At 37.9% G+C, this 27,616-nt stretch overlaps 1 protein-coding gene across 7 annotated transcripts; it reads left to right on the top strand.

Moving 5' to 3' along the window:
* The first annotated feature begins 727 nt into the window (after window positions 1–727).
* stx3b (syntaxin 3b) lies at window positions 728–27,058 on the top strand. 7 transcript variants are annotated; one of them, XM_084719071.1, is made up of 12 exons: window positions 729–1,148; window positions 13,352–13,426; window positions 13,582–13,681; window positions 14,330–14,404; window positions 14,589–14,659; window positions 15,263–15,371; window positions 15,502–15,575; window positions 17,428–17,562; window positions 18,469–18,579; window positions 18,841–18,951; window positions 24,494–24,585; window positions 26,394–27,058. In XM_084719071.1, exons 1-11 carry the CDS (start codon window positions 1,119–1,121, stop codon window positions 24,569–24,571), a joined length of 969 nt encoding a protein of 322 aa, XP_084575197.1. In that variant the 5' UTR covers window positions 729–1,118; the 3' UTR covers window positions 24,572–24,585; window positions 26,394–27,058. The 7 variants fall into 7 exon arrangements, with proteins under 7 accessions (XP_084575203.1, XP_084575197.1, XP_084575198.1 ...); XM_084719077.1 differs by lacking the exons at window positions 24,494–24,585; window positions 26,394–27,058 and adding an exon at window positions 20,768–22,521 and having other exon boundaries at window positions 728–1,148; XM_084719072.1 differs by lacking the exons at window positions 24,494–24,585; window positions 26,394–27,058 and adding an exon at window positions 21,202–22,521.
* Window positions 27,059–27,616: the final 558 nt, after the last annotated feature.

Genomic DNA, 27,616 nt, shown 5'->3' with positions numbered 1-27,616 from the left:
ACATAGCCCTATTTTATACTATCTGTAGTGCTATTTATCCATCTAAATTGTTTTTGGTGTGAGTTGCACCACAAGCCAAGTGCCATCTATTTTCATTATATTCAGGAAAAGGCAAAGGCAGCAAAAACTCAACATTCAAACAATCTAGATGGATAAATAGCACAACAGATAAGAAGTAAAATATGTCGTTTTGATTTAGGGGTGAACTGTTCCTTGAAAGCAGATAAATAGTTAAAGATTTTTTTTTTAAACTTCATTTAACAACAACAAAATAAACATAATACATTTGGTACATAAAGTATACATCATATACAGAGAGCCGATAATAAGAACAAAACAAAATAAAACATATATATTGAAAAAGGGATGAAAACAAAATAAACCAATGTAGAGAAAGAAATGAATATTCTACAAAAGATTAAAATTAAATAATATTAAACGAAACAGAAAACTTTAAATATGCTTTCTAAAAAAAAAAGATAAATGACAGATGTTAGAAAAGATCAATTAATTTGATTTCAAAAGGTTTCATCAAGTATATTTTCTGTAATATTCTAAAAACGTGTTGCATTAACTATTGTTCGTGATAGCAAGAGAGCTAATTCAAACAACTCAAAAAAGGAGGGCATGAGGGTCATGAAGTAAATATGTTATTCCTACTACGCCTGAATGCATCACTGCTGCAGGTGGCTCAGGGCGTGGCTTCTTCTCAGTGATCAGCGACTCGTCTGCGCATGCGTGAGCCAGAAAAGTGCGTTTTAGAATGATTACTGGTGGCCAGCGGAGAGACAGATTATACGGCTCTACACAACTGTTGTTTTAATCCCCTGAGCGAGGAGATTTAGCAAAGAAAAAACACTGGTTTTAAACCCAGCAGCCATATTGTATGGAAAAACGACGGAAAGACTCCTCTTTTCAGAAAAACTCGTTTTCTCAGACACCTCTGTCAAGACTTCTGGAGAGTTTATTTCTTTTTCTTACTGGCGGTGGGTTTGTGCCGGACAGCTAGCTTGCCAGCTGGCTGAGGAATTCAGAGATTGGGACTAGTTTTTGAGCCATTTTACACAATATTGTGATTATCTCTGCGGTGTAAAGGTGTGAAATTAACCGTGTAAAAGATGAAGGACCGATTGGAGCAGCTTAAAGCGGTAAGTAGCGTCCAGGAAACGTTAAATTTCCTTTCTGTGTCTGTTTTTCTCCAGTATTGTCTGTCTGTACACTGTGAAGGCCACCTGAAAAATGTTTCTTATGGGGGGAAAAATGTTTCTTATGGGGGGGAAAAAAGAGAGGTCAAGATAAGTAAAGAAATATTTGACATTTCCACCTTTATCTAAGCTTCTTGCCTGTACCATGTGATGGCATAACTGATATGATGGATGGAGTAACGCTGCAGGTTGGAAAGTGATTTTAAGTGGGGATGAAGAGTCAGTCAGACATCATTTTCAGTTGCTTTACATGCAGCTATGCTGTATGGTGTGAGAGAGTGCCAGAGGTATGCTGTGGGGGAATTAATAGTGTAATTGTTAGGAGTATCACTAGATGTCATTTTTAAATGTGTATATTTAGGTTGGTGCTCTTGATTCCTATAATAAGTTGTAGGAGAGTACTGATAAATCTAATCTATTCTATTTATCTATTTATGGGCATACTCAGGTGAATATGACATCAGTGGAGTCATTTAAGCTGATCTGAGCTCCTAAATGTGAGGATATGCTGTGTAATTTTGTTTTAAATTTACTGTTTATTGGAAATCTTTGGGTTTTGGATTGTTTCTCAGACCAAAAAAAAACACTGTGAAGAGATGCCTTATTATATATGATGATATATATGATATATAATGATATAAGATATAAGACTACAACTAATGATTGCTTTCATTATTAATTTGTTTATAAAATGTAAAAAAAAAAAAAAAAGTGAAAAAACGTTACTCACAATTCCTCAGAGGCCAAAGGTTTTTTTTTTTTTTGTGTAATGACTGAAATTATTAATTGATCATCAAAAATAGTTGGCTGCTAAATTTCTCTTGATTGACTTATTGATTAATCAACAACTCATTGCAGCTGTAGAGTTGTAAAATACATTAATTCATTCATTAATTCAACCTTTGTTTGTTTCTCGGGAATACATTGAGGGGTGGCCCTCATTTTCAGTGATGTCAAGATTACATTAGGCAGCAAAGCAGAAATACAATAGAGACAAAACAAGAAAAGACAGAGAAATAATAAAATCAACAGCCAATAAGAAATCTACACTTGATTAATACAATTCCTAGTTAAAACATGTACATGTAATAACATTAAAACTTCTAAGCATGTTTTTAAAATCTCCCAAAGTTATCATGGACTCACACAAGGAACATGGAGTATTATCTAGTCCTAAGAATAACTACAGTATCTCCAGCGGAAATGGACTGAACCAAAATCCTTCATACCTTTGAATTTATCTGTCACAGTAAGATTACAGGTCTTATCCAGCAGCAACAGAGAAGTCATTAGCAACAGAAACATCCTTTGCATTAATCTTTTTCCTATTCAAAATTGTGCTAATGGCAGTGAATACACTAGCTGCTGGTGGAGGCGAAGCCTTAATCCAATTGTAACTCAAGTCGGGATGTGTTGCCATAGCTACCTGAAACTGCTAGCCAAATATTTGCTGTGTTTAAAGTTGTTGAACTGCGGTATCCCCCTCAGGCGTCTGTATCTTACACAGCTGGCTCCTTTTTCAGGGCAGGGAAGTACAGATAGTAAGTGAAATGGGTCAGCCATGTGTTAGGGATTTGACAGTATGCTGTATATGTTATATATTGTCCTGTTTGCCTCCATCCCACTACAATTATTGATCTTTACTTGTCTTTCTCTATCTTTCCTCTTTATCCACGCTCACCCACCGCCTTTGTTGTTCCTCATTGAGTTTCCTCTCTAATGTTTAACTTACGGGCAGTAATCTAGGCTGTATATTGGTTCCTGTGTGTGTCCGTGTGTGACGGCATAGATTCATATGAATGTGTACACATGCCAGCACCGGCATGGTCACCTGATACAGGCTACTGAAGACTTCAGGAAAGAGAAGCAACACGAAATGCTGCCTTGTAGTTTAACCTGGAGAAATGGACACGTGATAGCTTGGACTGCATGCTGCTTTCTCAGTAGGGTTGCAACTAATTGATTATTTGCATCATGGATTCATCTGTCAGTCATTTTCTCAATTAATGGAATTGTTGTTTGGTTCATAAAATGTCATAAAATGGTGAAAAATGTTGATCATCATTTCCAAAAGCCAGAGGTGAAGTCTAAAATTGTTTTACTTTGTCACACTCACATTTGAGAAGCCAAAATCAGTGAATTTGGTTGTTTTTTCCCTTTAAAATTGACTCAGAATGATTAATCAATTGTCAGAATAGTTGGTGATTACTTTCATAATTGCCATCTAACTGATTAATTGACATAAGTAACATTGTTAAGAAAAGTGCTATAGAAAAAAAGTTTGTCATTATTACAGGTTTATACTGTTATCCTTTTTTAAAGACAAAGATATATGATAATGGCTGGTAAGTGTCTTTGAAGTGTTTTTTTTCCTTTGGTCAAGCAGGGGGAGAGGAAACAAATACTGTGAAAATCGCAGATTCTTCCCTTGATTTCGATTATTGAAATTGAAAATCCACTTGGATTAATTAACAATTTGAAATTGTGACACCTATACTGTAGCCATGTCTGCCATAATTCATTGCTAAGACATTAACATGACAGCAGTTTTGTGTAATTCAGGCTTTCTACTCCCTTTTCTTTGTGATATTTTCAAAAGTGCTTTCAGTCAAACTCATATCTTCACTTCTGTGTTTCCCTTCACTGTAACACAGGCATGGCAGGCTGCCACTGTTACTTTGCCTCCCCACCTGACTCAGATATCAGCCCAATGAATGAGAAAAAAAAAACCTAACAGAACTGACATGGCTTCTTCTGCGGCACATGGAGTTTGTAAATCCCTTGTCAGATTTTAGCGTTGCATTAACACAAGTCCTGATGGGAGCATTTTGGCTTCTGTCACCACGCTGCTGTAAATCTGACCCTCAGGTCCCTGTCCTGCTGCTAGTGGCTCATTTTCTAAATCATCCAGTGGAAAAATCTAGTGCACAGGGCTGCAACTAACAGTTATTTTTAGTTATTGATGAATCTGCCTGAAATCACAATTCCCTAAAGCCCAAGATGATGTCCTCAGGTTGCTTGTTTTGTCCAACAAACTCTCTAGAAATAGTCAGTGTATTGAAATTATGACATGCAAATACGAGGAGTGGGCAATCTGACAGTTTTAGACTGAGATCATGATCTAGGGCTGTCAAGTTTTCAGCTGATTCTGGATATATTGAGGTATTTAATCTCCTCTTATTTCTGTTTCCAAACTTCACATAAACTTCATTTACTAGCTGATCCTTGCTTCATGAACAAATAGACGGATAGGGTGATGTAGGAGATGGCTATGCTGATTGAAAATTCTTGTTTTATGATTGTTTTGGCTCACAGGCTATTTCACGTCTGTCTGTAGTCTACAGGGCATTTCAAAATTGAGAACAAAAATTGCACTTTAGATTGGCGATCAGGATTGTGATTCATTATGATTGTAAATCGATTGTGATTCGATTGTTTTTGGCCTGATCTCCCACCCCTGTAATAAAAGCAGCAAATCCTCACAAACGACTGCCTGAAACTGGCTGAAATAGCTGTTGACTGACTGATTTATGAATTGCTGCAGCTGTACAAATATTACAACACAGAATTTTTACTCTATATGACCATGTTTACAGCTCAGTTAAGCCTTTGCTAACCCTCTCAGGTGTCTTCTTTCTCAACCTTCAAGTAAAGCATATAATTGTATGGTAGTGTTTCGTCATTTATGATCCTCAGAGAGAAACTCTGACAGTCAATCAGCTCCCAGTTTCCTAAAGATGACAGAGTCACGGGAAAGACAGCGAGGGGGAGGGTTGGACATTTAACTTGGCTATGATTGGAGTCAGACCTGCTGGATTGTGTTTACATAGTTCAGTCCGTGATAATGAGTCTTGAAGGCCACAGCTGGTTATTGTGTTTGTATGAATATATGCTCAACATATTTTGCCAGAGTAGTTTAGAGGCAGTTAGGATGACTTCAGTGTTTGTACCAGTGCATGTGTCATTAAGTGCTTTGTTATTATAGCCACAGGTTTGATCACACTTTTACTTTGCTGAACATTTGATCTGTTTTTTCCAGTAAGACCTGTACAACACAGTCTTATAACTCCAGCTCCATTGAAACTGTGCGTTAAAGGGTAAATTTGGGTTATTTGGACTGGGCTTGTATGAGGTAATTATCCATAGTCAGTGGTTGTGATTCAGTATCCTGCTATACATTCGATACTACTGTAAGCAAGGTAATAAATCAGTATGTGTGTATATATTTATAAATGTATATATATGTTACAAATTTTACTTTTTTTATGCAATCAGAACAATGAAGATAGATAATAACACTGCTATCTAGCAGTCGTGAGTTTAAATGCAACACAAAATTAACCACTGCCGCAGATCTTTGCATGTATCACAATGTCACAATACAGTATCACAAAACATATTATCATTATACTCAAGTGTATTGATATTTATTTACACCGCCACTGTAGTAGATGGTCAACACACCCGGAGTAGTGTTGCAGGAAGCTAAGAAATGTATTGCTGTGGACAGGGTCAGCAGCAAAACATATTCTAGCCACCTAAAAAAGAAAAAAAAAACTCAGTTTAGCAAGGCAAGCATGCAGTAGTGTGGTTGTCTTGTTTGTATTGTTTTTACGTTATATTTATAATACAGAAAGCCCTGTTTGATGGGAAACAGACATTATTTAAACCAAATATTGCTCTCTCCAAAGCAACCAGTCAGTAAATTTACCTTGCAGGACACAGGAATTGCTGGTCGATCATTGCCTCGATTGCAGTTTGTTTGTTATCACGTGACTTTGGTGATATCAAACTAACCATTTAAAACACAGAGGTCCCACAATAACAAAACAAGCTAACAGATTGAGGAAGTAGGAGAAAAACAACTCCTGTGTTTTGCACGGTAAAATGACTGATTGACCAAAGGAGTCTGGTTGAGCAAGAGAGAGCAGTATTTGTCATATGTGACAGTGGTCTCCTGCCAGAAAAGGCTGTCTGACCCAGGCCTGAACAATTAAAGGTGATAAAATATGTTTGTTTTGTTACTGGTCTTACTTGAGAAGGTATTTCTCCAGTTTATACACAACGCTCTTCTGATAGTTGTCTATCCATCCAGTCAGGTCATGGTGGCAGCTGGCCGAGCACGATGTCCCCCTCCTCAGCAGCACTTTCCAACCCCTTCACCTCTGCTGGCTCCTTTTAATTCAATGGGAGGAGCTATTCTACTCTGAGTTCCCTCCTAATGTCTGAGCCCCTCACCCTCTGATAGCTGTCCGATTTAAAAAAAATCTTAAAAACTGCTAAACTGGCGAGCTGACCTGGCCTGTTTTAGCTATACTTGTTTTGTCACTTATGTCTCACGTCTTACTCCACACTGTTTCACACGTGTCAGTGGGGCAAGCCAATGGCACGTCTGTAAATGATTGGCTGTTGGTGGTGTCGGTGTTAGCACCTAGGGTTATAACAGGCTGTTTATAAGGTTTATTTTCTCCATCTTTGTTGGTGCAGATCCATACAAAAATCACACAGCAATCATTCTAATATGTTTTGTCAATGGAAATGAGAATAATAATGTGTGGATCATCATTCCCTCTAGTATTGCGAAACCCATTGCAATCACAGTATCGATCAGAATCGTTCAGCCCTAGTCTGACAGCAAGATAATATGGGAAAATATTCTAAATATAGTGTACACTTAAACCGATCTTGGTTTTCTTAGTAGGATAAGTGCCTCATATAACCCCACTTTAAAAAAAAAAAAAGAACTATCCCTTTAAGAGAGCTAGTCTGTTTGTTGCGTCCACTCTGTCTGCTTCAGTGTAAAACCTGTCTAGTCATTGCCTTGTTGAGGGGAATTATGCAACATGACATATGGTGCTTTGTGGGCCGAACAAGAGCAATTAAGTGATTTGAATAAAAGGAACAAGCCGACATGCAAGCTAACATGTCATCGCAGTGTGTGTCTTTAGTTATAATATTGATGTCCAGTTGTTCCAACGTTATCCAGTGTGTGTTTTTTAAGGTTTGGATGATTACATCATAGAACTAAGCATGAGATTATAGCATTTTGTTGATTTTGGTCAAAAAAAGAGAGAAAATATAATTTGCTGCTTCGCGGTTCACTAAGTCAGTCAACATTTTGGCATTTATTTTTTTTTCAAAAACTAATAATCAGAGGATGGATGTTATTTTCCCATAGCATTAGATAAGCAGAAAATGCTGTAAAATGTGTATTTACTTGAATTTATTTTTACAATACACCAGAGCTGTGACTAACCATTATTTTCATGATCAATTAATCTGTCAGTTATTTTCTTGATTAATCGATTAGTTACGTGGTCCATAAAATGTCAGAAAATGGTGAAAATGTTTCCCAAAGCCAAAGGTGACGTCCTCAAATGTCTTGTTTTGTCCACAGCTCAAAAGATATTCAGTTTACTGCCAAAGATAACTAAAGAAAGTTGCTGATTAATTTAATAATCAAACTAAACGTAACTCTGCAGTACACGCAGTACAACCACACTGCTAATCATGAATGGATGCACTTTGCACTAAACAATTTCCAACCATGTAGAGGCCAAAAACAGGAAAACTTTCATGTGTGCTGAAAAACATTTTGATCCAAAATGGTAAAGGAAATGGATGTGTGTTCATGTTAAGTTTGCCCTCATGTGTTTTGGAACAGTAAAGGTATCTGCAAGTTGAGTCATAAGATGAGCAAGTGAGTTTAAGGAGGAATATTGTGAAAGTTTCCTGCATACTTTAGATGAAGTTACTCCCCCTGACTGACCGTGTCAGTATCAAACTGTTGTTACGTAGAAATGTCTGTATGGTCTTTGTCTGTTTGGTTTGTTACAGCATTTGTCGCACACACATCAGTACTTTTCCTCTTATTTTTGCTGAATGACAGACAGTGGAAGGAAGTGTGTGTGCTTGTTCTTATCTCACTGCTGCAGAAATGCTGTGTGTGTGTGTGTGTGTGTGTGTGTGTGTGTGTGTGTGTGAGGGAGCATAATGTGTGGGCAAGAGAGCTACAGCTGTACGTTCAATGAGCAACTCACTGAGAGATCCAAAAACAAGCAGTGTGTCAGCGTGTGTGTGTCCAGGGAACTCTGTGTTCACAACTGTTGTTAGTTACAGCAGCCTGAACCAAATATTCCCAGCTACATTTGCAATTCAAATTTCATATGAGAGTGAGAAGGTTAAAGGCCGACTAAAACTCAGCATTTAAACAGAAGCAATGATGTGCTGTTGCAGTAAATTTTCCAGTGTTGTCACAATTCCAGAGTTTTAAACTTTGATAAAATATTCGTATAAAAGGATGATACTCTATATCTCTATTGATACTCCACCAAAAAGAACAAAAAAGTCCAAAGCACACAAAATACAATGTTTATTTTCTTTTTTTTGTTATTATTACCAACGTGCACACAGTGCTGGTGCAGAAGAAGTCACTGCGCTCTGTCTGGTTTTGCTGTAAACCAAATTTCAGGCAGGCGGGACAATAAAGACAGAACTGAGCTGAGGCCTTGAATGAGCACTTGGATCACTTTTTTTCAGCTATCAAATGTTAGTGTTGTGTTGCTTTAAACATGCAATATTAAAAGCGTGTATCAACACGTTGGACTACCTTTTAAAGTTGTCTAACGTGTCAAACATTTCAGTGTTTCCAGTAAGGCTGCAACTGCCAATGATACAGAAATGAAATGTCTTGAAATTATAAAAACACCTAGCATAATTTCCATGGATGAAGATGGTGTGTAAGATGGGTTGTTTTTATCTGACCAACTGTTTAAAATTCATGAAAGAAGCAAACAAAGTCAGTTTACCAAGCAAATATGTCATAGAAAATCAGAAGATGCTCACATTTGAGAGGGTGGAGCCATCAAATGTTGTTGTAAATTGCAGTTTTGCTTGAAAATGACTAATGCCAATAATCAATATAACCGAATGCTAGATTAATCGACTAATTCAGGGTTTCCGGAGGTCCTTAAAACATCTAAAATACAATAATCTGAATTTTAGGCCTTAATAAAATGTCACCCAAAAAGAAAATTCAGTCATTAGCTACTCACCCTCATACTGTCCATCAAACACTGCTGGAGTTTCACAGGAAAACAGCATTGCAGAATCTCCTAAACAATATAAGTGAATGGGTACCAGTTTTCAAATAGAAAAAAGACAGTCTCCTTAAGCCCTGACATGCCGTTCACTTGTGTGTGCACACTGTCCCACCACACACACCCAGTTCAGACAGTGTGCACACAGATGTGATCATGGCTCCAAACTAAAGATCCACAGTGAAGATTTAGGCTAAGAACTTGGTGTAAATAACATCTTTCAAGTCAACTTGCATGGTGGGGCTTTAAGAGACTTGGATTAAACCAGACGAACAGTATGGAGGCATTTTGTTTTCCTTTTTTTCTTAGTTTTTTTTTTTTCTGTTTCTGTTCACATTCATCATTTGGGAGATTCTGTGACACTGTTTCCCTGTGAAACTCCAGCAGTCTTTTGTAGACTAAAACACTAAACCCAACCTTCAGTCAGCATGAGGGCGAGCAGATACTGACTAAATTTTCATTTTTGGGTGAACTATCCCTTTTAGCTTCAGTCTCCCTTTTAAATGTGTGGCGAGAAAGCAACTTAAAAACAAAACTAACATGAAACCAGTAACCTCTAATGCAAATTATGGAGCCCAGTCAGAATTTATTGGAGCCCACCGAGTTAGCTTCATGGTCAACCTTGAAATGTGGAAAAAAAATAAATAAAAAAAATAAATTATGTGATTTGAATTATCAAATTTCATTACAAGATTAATTAACATGCTTTTTTGGATGTGAAATAGGTCATAATTTGCATTACAGATACAGGGATTACAAATTAGCCTTGCTAGAAACCCTACATGAAACACATCTGTATCTTATTATTCTAACTTGCTAGTGTTTCTTGCATTTTCCCTGATAAATAAATATGTTTATAATGGTCCTAAAAAGTCTTAAATTTGTCTTGTTGAAACCTACAACCTGTAACTTTTGCAGCCCTAGCTCCTAGTTTATTTTTAAATCACTGTATTGTAAATTATGTAAACTAATAAGAAACCATTGAACAATGTACATTCAGTTGGAAGTTAATGATTAATTATATCTATATATTGAGTTACTCTAGTGCAGCATAAATGAAGTGTAATAATGATATTTATTGAGATTAGGAGACTAGTTCACAGATTGAGGCTGAGTCAGGTGATATGAGAGAGCAGGGAAGTCGACAGGTGTGTTGGCTAACTTTTTCCACGCCTTGACTTTGATCCCGGCTGACATTCTCCAGGAAAGTCAAGTGTCCAGACTTTAGACTCTTGGTCACCTGTTGCTAAACAGACGCGCAGACTCCTACATGTTGAGAGTTTACTGGACCTTCAACACTCTTCAGGTGTTCAGTGGAAACATATTTGTCTGTAAAATGCAAAAGTCATTAAAAGGGAGCATACAAAGTGCTCTCTCCTCCACCTAACTCCGTCACTGCATAGCCCTGTGATGCCTGTTTACACTGTATCTGAGGCCGTGGTTTCTTCCAGTCAGTTGAAAACAGGTTGAGTTCCTGGAGCCCGGCCCTGTAGTCCCTTATCGTGTAAATACTCAGCAGCAGCGTTGAGGTCTCCGTGGCCGACCTGCGGCACTACCCTGTGTTTACTGACTGTCCCTTGTGACACATTTATGACTTCAGCAGAGTGATAGAATTTATTGGGTGGAGGCTGATTAGGGTCAGACCAATATTTCTGGAAGCAATTTCATTAGTAAGTGGTTGCTGATGGTCTAAATGCCGCTCTGTGGATTTTCCACCCTGACCAGAAATACATTTATAGAGAATCACTCAGTATTTTTGGAAATGAAATTAGAGCACAGAGTCAGTCAAATACTCTATATTGCTATTGCCTTGTAAACACTCAGACTATATTATATGATGATCATTAAAAATATTTTTTGATATATTAAAGGGGCAGTTCATTCTGTCCTGTGATGCTTTTTATCCTTCTAGATTGTTTTGATGGGAGTTGCTGAGTTTTTGAAATATTAGCCATAGAGATGTCTATCTTACCTGGAATATAATGGAACTAGATGGCAAAAAATACATGAAAAACTCAACACCGGTGTCTCTTTCCAGACAACATGACCTGGTTTGTCAATATAATCCACAGACCTTGTTGTGAGCAGCTTTATATAGGAACTGAATTTTTTTCTACTGGACTACACCTACCATGTGTATTGTTGCATAGAAGGATGTGTGCATCTACTCATGGGCAAGAGGCTTGTGGTCTGGGTTGCGCAGGCTGTAAAAATGAATGCTGCCCTCCTCAACTAAGCTGGAATATTTGCAAAACTGAGCTAACTTGCGCTGTCAAACAGTTGGTGGGTGTAGTTTGTTGGAAAGAAAATGGTTCCTACATGAGACAGGAGACACTGCTATTGAGTTTTTCATGTATTTATTTGCGCTTTGAGCAACACAAGCCGAGTTTAGTATTTAGTCCCATTATATTCAAGATATTGCAGACACCTCTATGGCTCCAAAACTCTGCAACGCACACTAAAACTGCCTAGATGGATATTTAACACTGCATGCCAAAGGAAAATATGTATTTTTGATTTTTGATTTGACCCTTAAGACTTTAGAATATAGCTGGATATCAAATTTCAATACTTTATGTTAGTGCTGACCAAAATGGAGGTCTATCTGTTCAGCATAGAGCATCAAAAACTGTAAGGTATTGAAAGTTGGCATTGATTGGATCATAATACAAACATAATTTTGCACATTTTTTTTTTAAACTTTTTTATGTAGGCAAAGTTCTTGTAAGATCTGTGACTGACTGCTGCATTATTTTTGTTTTTCAGTTGTACACGCGTAATTCAACCCCTCATTGCCAAAGAGAATTTATTCCACATTATTTGGGTAATTTTTGCACATGTGAAGGTCATGTCTTGTTCCTCTCATTTTATCTTATTAAATAAGGAAAGCAGAAGCCCTTCATTTTTTCAAGTTAGCGTTTTGTTTTTTAATCCACTGAATTTTGTATCAAAGACTCTCGTCGTACTTTGAATTTTTGGTATCATTGCTTTCCTAGTTGAGACAGATTTAAAGGAATAGGTAATTTTTAGAAATACAGTTATTTTCTTGTTAAGAGTGATATGAGAAGATTGACACCCCTCTCATGTCTGTGTGCTAAATATGAAGCTACAGCCAGGAGCCTTTTAGCTTAGCTTAGAATAAAGACCAAAAACAGAGAAACAGCCAGCCTGGTTCTGTCCACCAGTAACAAAATCCACCAGCACCTTTAAAGCTCACTTATTAACATGTTACATTTTGTTTGTTAAAAAACCAAAGAGCAAAGAAATCAGGTTGGGGGTTTTGTGGTCGTTGTGTGTTGGACTACTTCTCAGCTGGGACCAGGAACTTCCTGGAGTCTCTGCGCTGCCTCGTAACCTCACTGTAATGGCAAGAGTCCAGGAAATAGTCCTAATGCCTTTGAGAAGTTTGGCTTATTTTGATAAATAAAGTTGTTGTTAAAAGCAATGATTGTATTTCTCAAAATAATGCACTGAACTTTTGATGTCTAGCCTGGTAAAGGAAATAGAGTGATCACAATGTATCAAAAGGCACAAAAACCATCAGGCACACATGCTGTCGTTCACAGTCATGGATGTGAATGAGTTTTTAACGGTTTAGTTTGGAGCCATGTTTTGGCCTCAGGGTAGTTTAACATGATGTATCTCTAATTCCTAACTTTTGTTCTGCATATTTATCTGGGTGAATATATTAAAGATGTTGGATTAATGTCTGCTTTTTTTCCCTCAAAGTTGTATAACACCTTTCCACAACCAGTCGATTTAAGTGCTTTACACAAAACCTAAAAAGGCCTTTAGACAAGATATATGAACACAATGTGAAATAGAAACGCTGTATATACATCGGATTTAAGATGAGTTGTATAAAATAGCAGATGAATTATAAATGGTGTTACCCCTGGTGAACATAATGAAGATCTGGACGAATCCTTAATCCCGAGGTGCTGATGACACGCTTTAGAAAAACATGTAATACCCCTCGCACGTTCTCACTGTCCAGCTGGAACCGCCAGCTCTACTCTGATACAGTCTTTATTTTCATCCTGTTAGACATGTGATCAAGATGACGACGAGGTGGAGATCGCTGTGGACAACGCAGCCTTCATGGATGAGTTCTTCTGTCAGGTCTGTGAAGTAATTTGTGGACGCTTTGCGTCTTTTACTTCACCCGGGTGCAGCCTCATAAATACTTGTGGAGAATATTTGTGATTGTCTTATTTTTTTGTCATTTGCATATATTTGAGATTCACTGTGTGTGTGTGTGTGTGTGTTTGTTTCAGATTGAAGACATCAGGAACAGCATTGATAAAATTGATGAGAATGTGGCTGAAGTCAAAAAGCTTTACTCGGTCATCCTGTCTGCTCCCACATCAGATCAAAGTAAGATACCTGACCACTTTTCCTCCTGTTCCCTGACCCTACTCACAAACGGTCATATTAAGGATTTTTTTTCTTACCTAATTCTGTCCTCTAGTGATGTTTCTCCCTAACAAGAAACATTTTTTCTCCCAAAGGGACTTAAATGAAACTTTTGCAGCTTCACTGTTTTGAAAATGTCAAAGAATCAAGTGATAGCATTTTGAAAAACAGCAGATCTTTGCCGAGCATTATTTAAAAGTCAACACGATATCACTTTATTTGTTCTTAGAAGAATAGGGCTTTCCCATTGTCACTTTTAGCCATGCCGAGTTTATACCATGTCGCGTTGATTTGCATTTCCATTACTTGTTATAATGCACCAAGCTGTGCCTTATTGCATCTGAGAGTTGGGCCAAAGCTCACCTGACCCTGAACCCCCAAGTGGGTTGCGGTGATGTCTCGCCAACCAGTGGCGACCCCCTTCTCCTCCTCAACATGGCTAAACCCCATAAAGTTGGCTATTGACCACTTTTCCATTGCCAGTAGTCCTGTTTTTTTCCTGATGTGCACTGGAAAGCCTAGACTCAACTTGTGTCTGTGCAGGAGAACAGAAAGAAATCCCCTCGCTAGCATTCATAACTATATTGCTGCATGTCTCTTTCTTCATAGAAACACAGGATGACTTGGAGGCAATCACCAATGACATAAAGAAGATGGCCAACAATGCAAGAAACAAACTCAAGAGTGAGTCTGCCTACCACTAACACACACACACACACACACACACACACACACACACACACACACACACACACACACACAGGATGAGGATGTTTTATCTGAAATGTTCCTGAAGAAAACTACAGTGAGATGAAGTGTAGTTGATTTTAAGCTGAATCATAAATCAGCTGTTTGAATTGTTCTACAGCCATCGAGAGGAATCTGGAGTCAGAGGAGCAGGAGAGGGTGTCGGCTGACATGCGGATACGTAAATCACAGGTAAATGATGTCCATCTTAAGTTTCAGGTGGCCTCGAGTAAACGCTGGTTTCTTAGGAAACCTTTATTATGCAGAATTTAAACACTGTTGATATTTTGTGTTAGGCCTTATTTATTACTGTCCTGGGAGTTTAAGATCTTTTTTTTTTTTTATTAAACTCAACAGGCATGATCAAATTTAGATACATTATTGCCAAAGCACTGTAGGAATACAGGAATACTTCTTCTTTACCATTCTTTTTATTCTCAACCATTCTTCTTATTATTATTTCATCCTTACTTTTCTTCCATTCTACTTCTTACATTGTTCTTCTTCTATTCTTCTTCTTCTATTCTTCTACTGTTCTTCTTTTACCATTGTTCTTCTTCTGTTCTTCCTTTTTTATTCTCCCTCTTCATCTCCCATTCGTCATCTTCCATCTTCATCCTCTTCTTCTAATTATCAAAAATATTAACATTATACATTTAGTTTCTCTTTGACATGAAAATGTAAGTTTTACATTTTTTAGATGTTTCTCAGTTCTGATGTTTCTGCCTGACAAATTTACAGTATATCCATTAAGTGTATTCCTGTGCTAATTAATTTTTTCTTGTTGTCTCCCAGCATGCAGTGCTCTCCAGGAAATTTGTGGAGGTAATGACAAAGTATAATGAAGCCCAGGTGGACTTCAGGGAGAGGAGTAAAGGACGTATTCAGAGACAGCTAGAGATCAGTGAGTGACTGCCACATGAGTAACGGCCATAAAGTTATGTGAGAGTCCCATGGTCTTTTTTGTCATTAAATCTTTCCTTTCCTTTCCGTTCCTCTCCTTTCCTCTCCTTTTTCTCTCCTTTCCTTTCCAGCTGGAAAAGCAACAACAGATGACGAACTGGAGGAGATGTTGGAGAGTGGCAATGCTGCTGTGTTTACTGCAGGGGTAAGTGTGTGTGTGTGTGTGCGCGCGTGTGGATGCATTTCTGCTATTTTTAACTGCACCCTAACATTCACCTCGCCTTGACACTGATCATCATGTGGTTGAACTGAGAGAAAGCCAATTTGTCAGTTGCTCAGTAAAACTAAAAATGCCTCGCATCAACTGGTTAAAGATTAGCTATGCTCGTGATCTGGCCTCAAAGTCAGTCTGCTGTCTTGTGCCTAACATGTCATTTGACACGATGTCCAACAGCCAACAAGCAATTCTTAAAAGAAAGAAATGCAGACTGAGGACAGGTGAAGATCATGAACACATTAAATGCTCAATGACAAGAATGACACATCATAAAAGAGAGTGCTATATTCTGTTATACTGGAGCACCAATGTGTTGCAACCGATTAGATAACATTTTATGAAAACGGTGAACTGCTACTGAAGCTGGGGTTTCCTAAGCCTACTCAAACTGCTAACACAATCCTTAAACACAACTATGACTATGAAAAACAAAACAGAAATGGCAGAATTTAAGAGTAAATGGAAGCAGAAGTTTAAGTAGCTGGAATATAACACATCTAAGGACTTGATATACTGTAATGTGTGCCACCAGTTTCCTCAACTAGCCAAGATGTCTAGCTTGTTTTTCATGGGAAACGATGCCTTCAGGAAACACCACATCACAATTCCTGGGAAAAGTGGAAAACACAAGTGTCACAGTTAAAGAAGGCTGTGTTAAGTTGTGTTAAATTGCCTGACCATATTGTTTTTACATAACTTTACATTTGGGCCACCAGAAATGTACTTTGGCCAACAAATTATGGAGCTTGGTGGCCTGTGTTGCCAGTGCTTAAAAATCTTAGTCTATATCCCTGTGATTTCTTCTTTTTAATGATAATTTATTGACTTTTTTTCATGATGGCACCAGAATCAAAACTGTCGAAGCACACGTTTAAAGTTAAACAAGACATGAAGGCAAACAGTAGCGCAGTGACGCAGCATTAATCAGTATTCTGAAAAAGACCATATTCCCAGTCAGCTGTTTACATGGCTAATAATAAATATTTCTTTAATATTTCCATTAACGTGCAGCTGTGCAAACTCTGATTATGGATGCTTCTTTCAGTTAAAAATAGTATAGTAGTCAAAGGTTTCCACTGGTAGAGGACTTATTTGACTGTGCAAACACAGTCTCCCTCTTTCACTCATTTAAACGCCTGTCTGAAAAGGTCAGCATTGCAATATTTAGTACTGGAAAACTAGTGTGCATGTAAACGTAGCCACTTAAACATTTTATTAGGTTTATTTTTCTGAAGTAGGATCCCATTGGTAAGGTTGGGAGCCTGCACCCACAGGACCCATGGGCTGCATCAGTGTAGTGCTGTTATTCTAGTCTCTCATACACCCAGTCGCACACATGCTCACATATTAAGCTACCTTGCAGCTCACTGGCCTGACCATCGGGAACAACTGGAGCTGAATGGTTTGCTTAAAGACACTTTTGATAAGAGGAGCCATGAATCAAACCTCACAACCCTGCAATTATCAGATTCTAGATACTGAGCCACAGCCACCCCTCTTTATATCTAAAATATTTCTTAGTCAGTGAGCATTGGTTGCCAGGTTTTATAAAATGAGCTCTCATTTCTTGTTGAAGCACTGGTAACACTTTTCTGCGGGAGGATTTTATGCATTTCTCTGTATCACAATGAGACACGTTCATTTTCAGTTCCTCGTGATTTAGCTAGATGCACTTTCTGATAGAAACAAATTCATATCATGGGCCATCTCTGCCACACAGATCAGAAGAAATAAAGGTAAAATAGTAGTAGTAGTAACAGCAAACCTCTTCCCTGCACAGATTGTGGATTCTGGCATCTCTAAACAAGCCCTGAGTGAGATTGAATCCAGACACAAAGACATTGTCCGTCTGGAAAGTAGCATCAAGGAGCTGCACGATATGTTTGTAGACATCGCCATGCTGGTGGAGAGCCAGGTACAGTGCATCCACCTGCCAGTCATTTCATCCACCCACCAGTTACTTCAGGAACTCTTCATTTATCTAATTCATTTATTCACTCTTTGCATTCTTAACCTTTCTTCATAGCTTTGTGTTCCTTCCGACAATATTCAACTCTTTTTCTACTGTTTATTTCTCTTCCTGTCTCCACTGTGGTCTGACTATCAATCTACGTCTGTCTCTGTTTCCTCTTTTCCAGCTCCATGCATTTCTTATACCTCTCTTTATTCTCTTCTGCCACCACCACCACCTCCATCTCATCACCCAACATTGATGGAACCAACATGAATGCATTTAGTAAGATGTATGAATAAGGCGTCATCATAGACATCAGACTCCACACTAGAATGAACACAAAACACACATTGTTGAACAGTCACTGTTTGTATATGCACACTTAAGTCTAATAACCACATATTTCCTGATGCTTGCACCATGCTTACTGAGGAAAAGTCTTGTTTGAGGTAAGGGGCACACTCCTTCTGTTTGTGTTGTGTGATTTTTTTTTTTCTTGACCATTTTTATTTCCAGGTCTTAGTTTGAAGAGGTTTATTCCAAAGGAAATTCAGGATTAACATGGATATGAATGCTTCTCACATGAAATTAAAAACAAAACTCCTCATGAAGTCATTATTGAAGCTGTCTGAAGACCTTAACTAAAACAATAGTAATAAATTCAAAGTGTATGAATATATGCAAAACCAGTGCCTAACAGGATAAACAATAAAACTAAGAAAACTTTAGTAAAATAAGTAACTAAAATAGAAAAAAGTATTGGTAATGATATTGAAAATTAATAAAAACTAATATCCCAAATGATTTTTTCCTTCTGATCGTTAAGCGTTGCTCTGGATCTCACTGTTTGTTGTGTTTGTTTTTCAGGGTGACATAGTAGACAACATTGAGCAGAATGTATCCAAGTCAGTGGACCACGTTTCAGTGGCTAAGGAACAGACCAAAAAGGCTGTAAGGTACCAGACCAAAGCACGTAAGGTAATGTAATTTAGCCAACTGCTGCACCAGTCTGCTCATGACTTCTTCCTGTTTTTTTTCTGCTTATTTTCTAGACACATTTTTCACTGTTTGACACATTTTGACCACACAGTGTGCATACGCATCACAACCCCCCTTGCACTACAGACACATTATCGATCGTTGCATCCTGTGTGCTTTGCTTTTTGTTTCGCTCTCTCTCTTTTTCATTTACTTTCTTTTGTTACTTTTCGTCACCTCTGACATCGCACCCCGTGTTAGGGTGGAATGATTGACAGGATTGAGAGCAACATGGACCAGTCGGTGGGCTTTGTGGAGCGGGCTGTAGCAGACACTAAAAAAGCGGCAAAGTTTCAGCAAGAGGCTCGACGTGTGAGTGACCAAAGTCAGGAAGAGCGGTGCGGTTTCCCAAAAGCAACGGAAATAATCATTTAGAGTAGAATAGCAGTGACTTGATTGATTTTTGTTGTTGTCTTTAACAGGAAATACAACCAAGCGACAGACAGGGAAAATGAAATGGACAAAATTTGATGCCACGGGACAAAGATGGAGAGATCAAAATCTGGCCTTGTAGTAGAATATGATTAAGCAGTACAATCCGTGTGGCTTAAGTTTTGCAGCAACACAATGTGATGTAATTCGGTAATTCGTATTTGTTTTCCAATAAAATACATGCAAGAACACATTCCTGGTAAATAACTTTGCAACAAAAACGCTGTAATTGTAGTGCTTTACCTTTCAATTATCACAACGAAAAACAAAATGTTTGTTATTATGATATGTTGCAAATTATGTTCTGCTCTGCAGTGTTTTAGTATCTGAACAACTGGATCAAATTTCATAGTGTCACCAGTTCCTAAAACAGCACGCCTTTTTTGGTGGGGGGTAAACTCCCAGTTACTTTATGGAAAGTGGAAAGAACTAAAATTCCTCTTTAACACCAAGACGCTTTTGGGAAACCTGCCTGACAACGTGAAGTCCATCCCCGCCATCAAGACCCTGACCCTCACCTTGATCCTGCCCTGTGATGACCCCCGTCCTTCCTACCTGCTGCTCTGTTCCTGAGCCTCCACCACCATGTGGCCTGTGGACCCCTGTGCTTTGAAAACCACTGACCCCCCCGGCTCCAAGACCCAGAACCAAGACCACTACCCCACACCTACTTACACACACACACACACACACACCTACTTACACACACACACACACACACACAGACAGCTCCCACACTCTTTTCTCTCCTTTCTCTCCAGCTTTAACCTTTACTTTGTCTGTGTTTACAGTTGACTCATGACGGCTGCATTATTCTTCGATTTTGTCTGTTTGAAGATGTTGCTCATGAGCTTCAGGCTGTTTGTGTGAAAATAACATTTGTATTAACAGGTTAACATAAAGACTGGGTTGCTTCAACGAAGATTTAATTTAATCTATACGTAGCTCTTATCAGACTTTAGTAAAACTAGGTTTAAAATAAGTGAATCCAGATTTTAAATTAAGCAGAGCTCTGTAGCACAGTCTGCATGTTGTAAATCCAGTGTCATTCATGTGAAATGTTGATGAATGGTGTAAATGGATTTTAATCAGCATGGTGATGCTTGACTAAAATACATTTTTGAGTGTTTTTGAGACCTAGTAACTATACCTAGCTAAAACATCAAACAAAACCTTACATTGTTTGCTAGCTAGCTAAAATGTTGACAAAATTTTAAATTGTTTTCCAGCTAGCTAAAACATAAAAAAAGCCTTTACATTATTTGCTAGCTACTTATAAAGTTAGCAAAATGTTGCGCCATTTGCCTGTGAGCTAAAAAGTTATTTCGGGGTTCTTTTGAGGTTGAATTCTTATAGTTTGGTGCAACATAAATAATAGTTAACTTGACTTAAAAAACGAATCCTTGTTGCTGCAAGCCAGCCAGAGTTTACACTTGTGCTACAACAAAACTGGTTTATCAGACTGTAGCAAGGTCGATGTACTGAGTTTGTGTGGTTACCAAGCTACAGATAGTTTTCAGGATATATGATACAGCCATTGTTGCCATATACAGTACATTTTCCTTTATACATAACTAGTAAGGAAGGAGATATCATAATTGTTGCACGTATAGATTAAAGATATGCTGTACTTATTGTTGTTTTCCCACCGAGACTGGTCCTGATGGTACTGTATGTACTTGTATGTTCCCAACAGAAAGTGGTGATAATAGTGGTGATTGTGCTGGTCTTGCTGGCAATACTAGCTCTGATAATCGGGTTGTCAGTGGGATTGAAGCAAAGCTGATGAGCTATTTGAATAAGAGGAGAGCTCAGGGTGAGTAAATAACCACTGTAGTGCCACAGTGGGTGTGGGTATATGAAGCATGCTTTGGAAAAGGGTTTGCACCTTCTTTCTGTCTATCCAGAGGGCTTACTTGAGGTGTGTTTGTCTGTATTTGAAGTTCTTGGGTGTGTGTTTTATTTCTCCTATTCTGTAGCACTCGCCTCTGGTTACTGCTGAACAAACAAAGCAGTGCTAGAAGTCAATTAGCTTCAGCTGGTGTTTGGTTTGTGGGCTCATTTCGGTGCTCGTGTTCCCCATCATTAACACTACTCTCTCCTTTTCTCTCTGTGTCTCCCTCTCTGTAGAAGATGATCATTATTGGTGTACTCTGTGCTGTGCTTGCTCTCATCATCCTCATCGTCATCCTCACCCAAACACTATAGCAGGACTGCCATCATCCACTCTATTCTGTCCTCCATCAGCTGTCCCACCAAAGGAATGGACTGATAATCACTCTATGTGGATATTATAACCCACAAAAAAGAAACCTGAAGGTCTAGTTGTATGTAATCTCTTAAGAAAAAGAAGACCTACGAGACCTGTGATGATCATAAAAACTTTTTGTCCTGTTAGAACTGTCCTTCCTGACGTGTTAGGGTCAGTTTGACTCCCTCAGTTTGAGGATGTTCTGCTGCAAATGAGGAAATGAGACTGACGCCGACACGAGGTACAATACCTGTTGTATTTCTGCGGAGGTGGGAAAAGGGAATTGAAAAATAACTGATCACGACGTCACTCTGGTGTCACTAAACATTTCATTGTTCAACACTCGGTGCCAAAGAATCTGTCAGGAAATGTTTGTTGTCTGAAGTCTAATGTCCAAAAAGTCTGACCCATTGACTGTAAATAAAGATGGACGACGATGTCTCCACTGTACAAAAATGAAGCAAGAATATCCCTTGACTTTTTTGGGAGTCGTCTTGATGTCCATCTTTATATAAGTCACTGATCTGACCCTTGTGAAGCCCTGTCAGAGCACATCACCTCCCGCATCTTTTTTGTTTGCCTTTATGAGCCTTGATACATTTTGTGATTGAAAAGCTAGCTACTGTATGTTCACTGTTATTGGCATTTTGTTGTTTTTTTTGGGGGGGGGGAGTTCCAGCACTTCCACATTTCAAAACGTCTTATTTCTGTAATGAAGCTCAAATGATCATGTAAATAACTGAATTATTATTTTGAGTGTTGTCAAGTTAGCAGTCAGTTCCTTAACTTGAAGAGGATCGGTGTGCTCACTTATGATTCTTCAGTGGACCTGCTTTTTAAATGTGAAGGATGGTGCTTATAGAAACACGTCTCACTGACAGGTGGAGCTAAGATAAGCAAACAAGCAAGACCGAGACGGGCGAGACAAGTTTTAGCTAAACAATGAAACATCTGGGCGAAATGCCTGAACATCTGTTTTGCATCTTTGCTAACCTGTCACAGTTTTAGCCATCTTGACCTTTTACATGCAGAGACATGATTGTTTCTCTTGTTAAAATGCTGTAAAAACAAAATATTTTAATGCTAAAAGGTGTAAAAAGAGACTGTTAGTAACACTAGCTTTTTTCACCATATGTACCAGGATAGTCTTTGTATTTATTATACTTTTTGATGACGTGTTGCTAATAAAGTTGCACAAATGAGATGAGGTGTAGATGGACGCTCTAACATGCAGTGAAGCCTCGCAGACTGGTGGCTCTTTATTCATATGAGATGCATTTCCTGGCTTGTTTTAGATCTCATAATAATTAACTAGCTGTACAACTCAGTTACCAGTGTATTGGGTACAGACATCTGAAATTAATGTGCTCTAATACAGCAGCCCTGTAATAAATTCTGTGTTCTTGAAGGTTATAAAGTTCACTTTATGTTTAAGCAGCTTCAGAGATATGTTGGTTAAACTTTCTGAAAAACTTGGAGGCTGCATTTTGTGATGCTTTTGAATTGGTCAATTTAACAGAAATTAGTTAGCAAATAATTTGAATTGTTTCAGTCATTTTTAAAGCAAAAATTTCAAACATTTGCTGCCTCCAGCTTAGTAATTTGAAAACATTACTTTAGGCTCTGGGAAACTGAGACGAACATTTTCCACAATTTTTTGATATTGTCTAGACTAAAGTTATTTGCAGCCCTATTGTCGTCGATATTTATTATTGATTAATTTGCGTAATTCTTCGAATAAATCTGCAAATCGTTTGATGGCTCCAGCTTCTCAAATGTGAGCATTTTCCGCATTTCTTGACCATATTTGAGAGTAAACTTTTTGTTTTTCCATAAAAAAAGTGAAAATATTCTTCAGTTGCAGTCACACATTATGCTTAAGAGGTGTGTCTAATAATTAGTCTGTCTTCATTTATATAAACATAATATTAGAAGAAATCTCCAAAAGAATGAAGTGGAATCAGCACATATCTAAAAGAGTTGCTTTTATTTTTCCAATTTTTAGTCCATATTGTCAGAAACACAATGATGAAAATCAGTATATGAACTTAATTGACTTCATCTGTCCCTGACAAACACTGATATGTTGTATTATAGAAATATATGTCAAAAAAACAAACCAAATGATGGTAGGGTTTATTGCAGGGTTGTTGAACGAGGCTGCATTAGTTTTAGCTTGGTGTACCTAATAAATTGGCAGTTGACTTTCACTCTGTTTGGTCATCATCATTTCATCAGGCCTTTTCTTCTTGGTAGAGGGAAGGCGTCGAACTGAACTGAAACCACATGCTGTCACCAAATGGCTTTAATAAATCAGTTAAAGCAGGTGTTTCCAGCTGTGCCTTCAAGGTCCAAGATGTTCCATTTTATTCAGCAGGTGTCGACCACATCTGGGGGGGTTTTGTATTGCATTTGAAAAGTTTAATGCGCGTTATGAAGGTCGCTGTCTCTGAGAGGAGCCTTTGTTTCAGTCAGACCAGAGGCTGAATGGTGCCTTTAATTCTGGTTGTGCGGGGAGCACTTGAAAGTGAGAGCCCCCTCCTCCCCTCCCCTGCTTGGTCCTTTGACCGGGCAGTCTGCTCGTTTGGCTTCTGTCCTCTCATGTTCAACCCTGATGCTTCTATTCAGGCCTTTTAATTCACACCACTTTAGCCATCAGCGTGGGCTGTAATGACTGAACAAGGAGAAAAACTGAAGCTGTTGTACACTGTTTAATGATTTTAATGGAAATTAAAGATTTTATGTTTTTTAATGACTTGTTCGCAGTGTTTCCTTTGTGATCTCGTGCCTGTCTGCTGCGCTTTGTAAATCTTTAACTGAATTTTAACACTTTTTGATGACTGATGAGCTGTGTGGCTGTTTTTTTTATGGGAGGTCGTAGCTGTTGTCAGCAGATTGTTGATACACCATGTTAACCACTATGTTGTAAAGTACAGCTTTTAAAGGTTGGTGCCAAAGAGGAGGTAAGAGTGTTTATGTTTTCTCACCTTTCTTCTCGCTTTATACACACAAACACACACACTATCCTCTGTGATCCTTTGTTCTCCTTTTGCTCGGTCATTTCCTCAAACCAACGTGTCCATAAATGTGAATAATTGTTCTGTGTTTGTCTGTGTCTCATTACACTGACCACTGTTGTTGACTACTGTCTATTTTTGACTAAATCCACAGAAAAAGATGATGATTACGTTGTGCTGTGCCATCATTGGAATCGTTGGGTTCTCCTATCTCTACAGCTTCTTCTCATAAAAGGTTTTACACAGGTAAAAAAAAAAGCAAACAAAAACACCTGCATCTGCCTTTTACACTATAACTGGGTTTCACCAACAAAGATTAAAGCTACTCCCAAAAGTTTTTCCACTGGTCATGAAATCATCTCAGTTTATTGCTGATTTTCTTTATATAACCTACATAAGCAAACAAGACAAGACAAGAAGATCAGGTATTTTGATAAAGTCATTCCTCATGTCTGCCACTGGGTTGGATTCTCCTCAAAATCAGATGAAACAAACTTGTGTGTTACATTTTTCCAGATAAAGTTACAGTGAGTAGTACAGTAGCCAGTTAAAGGGAAGAAGGAGCAGATTTTTATTTAGATAATTTTATTATTGATGTTATAATTTGTGCTTACGGCAGAAGAAACACTATCACTTTTGTCCACAGGTGCCTCAAAGTCAATATAATATGAAAGTTCCTTGTAGTAACTTTAATTTTAAGATTAGCTCTAATGAGAGTTTAGCAAAAGTAGCTTTAAAATGTGAAAATCCAGATTTAAAATTAAGCAGCACTCCGTTGCACCATAACAACTTACCTTGGTTTGTAAATCCATGTTTGTGGACATGAACCAAACTTATGTCGAGTTTAATCCGTATGAAGATGCTTGCTTAGAATAAATAAATTTAAGTGCAGGTGGGACCCAGTAAATATAAAAGAGGGAGGGAAACCATTTAATCTTGGCTTTTGTGTCTTCCTTTACAAAATGTTACGTTGTTATATTGTTTATTAGCTGGCTAAAAAGTGAACAAGTTGCTACATTGTTGTGTAGCTAAAAAGTTAATAAAATGTTATATTGTTTTTTGGCTAGCAAAAGTTAAACTGTTACATTGTTTTCTAGTTAGCTAAAAGAAAAAAAAAGAAACAACAAAAACATGTTACATTGTTTAGTAACTAGCAAAACAGTCAATTAGCCCAGTTCAGTCATTCCCAAACACTGGGTCATGACCCACAGGTGGTCACAGGAGATTTTATTTGGGTCCCCTAAAAGATAAAAGAGATTCTTCAAAATTTAAGGTTTTAAGGTTTTGTTGAGATAATTTAGATTTCTTTATTAGGTAAACTCGAATCTTTGCCTCTCTCTGCCTTGACATTTTGAGTTATTTCAACTTTTTTTAAGGTTTGTTTTCTTGAGGAGAGGAAAGATTCAGATGGCCTGTTAATTCAGCCTAAATGCATTTATTTTTTTTAATTATAAAGTATTTAATGAGTATATGAATGCATCAAAATAATATATGGTGATGTGGAGATGGCTGTAACAATGGTCAGAAACATTTATTAATTAACAATTAATAAGACCTGTCGTGAACTGGGTCACAGTGGTTTGTAATTTTTAAAAAGCAGGTCCTCAGAAAAAAAAGTTTGGGAAGCACTGGCCTAGTTAGCCTACTCATGATGGCTCATAGAGGCTATAATTTCTTCTTCTTTGAGAATAAAAACTTGTCAGCCAAGTTAAGGTTAAGTAAAAGGAGCAATAACAGAATAACAGAAGACAGAAAAATCAACATTTTCAATTGGAGTTTAAAGGTGGTCCGAGGTAAATAAAATTAAATCTAGAGAGCTGTGAGAACTAAACTGAGGTTTAAAGAGGGGTTTAAAATGGAATATTTCTTAACTTAAAGCAAGTTTAAAAGTTTAGTGCAGCACAATTTAAAGTTGAAACATGATTTAATTATTTTAAAAAGAAAAAAGAATCCTTGTTGGTGCAACCCAGCCTGAAAATGTTGTTCTTTTGCACTACATGGTCAATTAATGTGATTCCTTAATTTTCTTTTTTCTTTTTTTTGTGTTTCTGTAGTGTTTAGAGGTGGAAGGAGGGTTTCAAGAAAAAAGATTTCCTGAGGTGCTCCCCTATATTTACCCTGACCATTATATTTGAATCTGTTTGAAAAATCTAACAAAATATATAAAAATATATAAATTGAACCGCATCAGTCCTGTGCACTTACCCTTCTATTAATCATTTGAGTTTAAATTAATTTCTTGCTGTATGAAGTGTTTGAAAACGTGTTATAAATGTGTAGATTTTTCTCAGTCTGCTTGTTCACAAACAGATGGCCCAACGCGCGACTTTAAGCCGTTTTGAATGACTGTAGTCTGCTGCCTCCTGGTGGTGCATAGAGGGGATAATCATACAAAGAGAAATTACAATTATCAGCAAAATATGTCTAAGGATTCATTTAAACTTATTAAAACTGCATGGAGATGATTTTTGTGCCGTCCAAGTCCATTAATGAACATACACGTTATTATGCTCTGGTGAAAAATATCCAGTCAATAAGTAGTATTTTCTGACTTGTTTGTTGTTATAATTTTAATAAACTGTGTGTGATGTTGTTGTGTGTGATGCTGAAATGCTTGTACTGATGGTCTTTTCTGTAACAGCGGCTGTCACTCGCTCACTGGCTGTGTGTCAACCCAGTAAAGCCTGTTATGTAATAAAAAAGATTTCTGTGCGTTGTACCAAGTGTTGGTGGTTTTATTACGCGGCTCAGCTGATCGCCTGTGTTCATGCAGGGTTTCATTCTGACAGGCTGTTTCTATCGCGCAGCACCTTTTTATTTTCAGAGCGTCGCTCGTGTTATTTGTCCCCGTTTTGTTACTCTGCGTGAAAAACGACAATGAATGTATGGACGGTGCGCGACGTGACATCCGTGCTCGAACGGCTTCCGTGACCTCATTTCATCCCCCCCATCTCGATGCTCCTTCCCCACCAGAGGCAGACTCCGCCCATCGGCACCGTGCGGGGGCGGGGTCTGCATAGGGATGCGTTTGTTTTACTGCTTCGTGTGTGGAGGATAATCAAGGTTGGGGAGCGCTGATGAGATAAAAGGGTCCCTCGATAAGAAATTTAACATTAAAGCAGCACGAGTACGACAAAATAGGTAGGATGCGTGTTCATAGAATAATAGATATTTATAAATAAATTAAGTTAGAAAATCTACATCAAGTGACACCACTGTGTTTATGTAAAATGTATATCCAATACCACATATTCCTGACATGTTTAATTTGTTGTAT

The sequence above is a fragment of the Lutjanus erythropterus genome, chromosome 5 (genome assembly GCF_056507025.1).
Source record: "Lutjanus erythropterus isolate fLutEry1 chromosome 5, fLutEry1.hap2, whole genome shotgun sequence".
In the NCBI taxonomy this organism is placed as follows: domain Eukaryota; kingdom Metazoa; phylum Chordata; class Actinopteri; order Lutjaniformes; family Lutjanidae; genus Lutjanus; species Lutjanus erythropterus.
This window is presented reverse-complemented; position numbering and strand designations above follow the sequence as displayed.

Coding starts and splice junctions, on each gene's coding strand:
- stx3b (XM_084719077.1), top strand. CDS start 1,119: ATGAAGGACCGATTGGAGCAGCTTAAAGCG. Junction 17,563..18,468: donor CCATGCTGGTGGAGAGCCAG/GTACAGTGCATC, acceptor TTTGTTTTTCAG/GGTGACATAGTAGACAACAT. Junction 18,952..20,767: donor TTCAGCAAGAGGCTCGACGT/GTGAGTGACCAA, acceptor TGTTCCCAACAG/AAAGTGGTGATAATAGTGGT.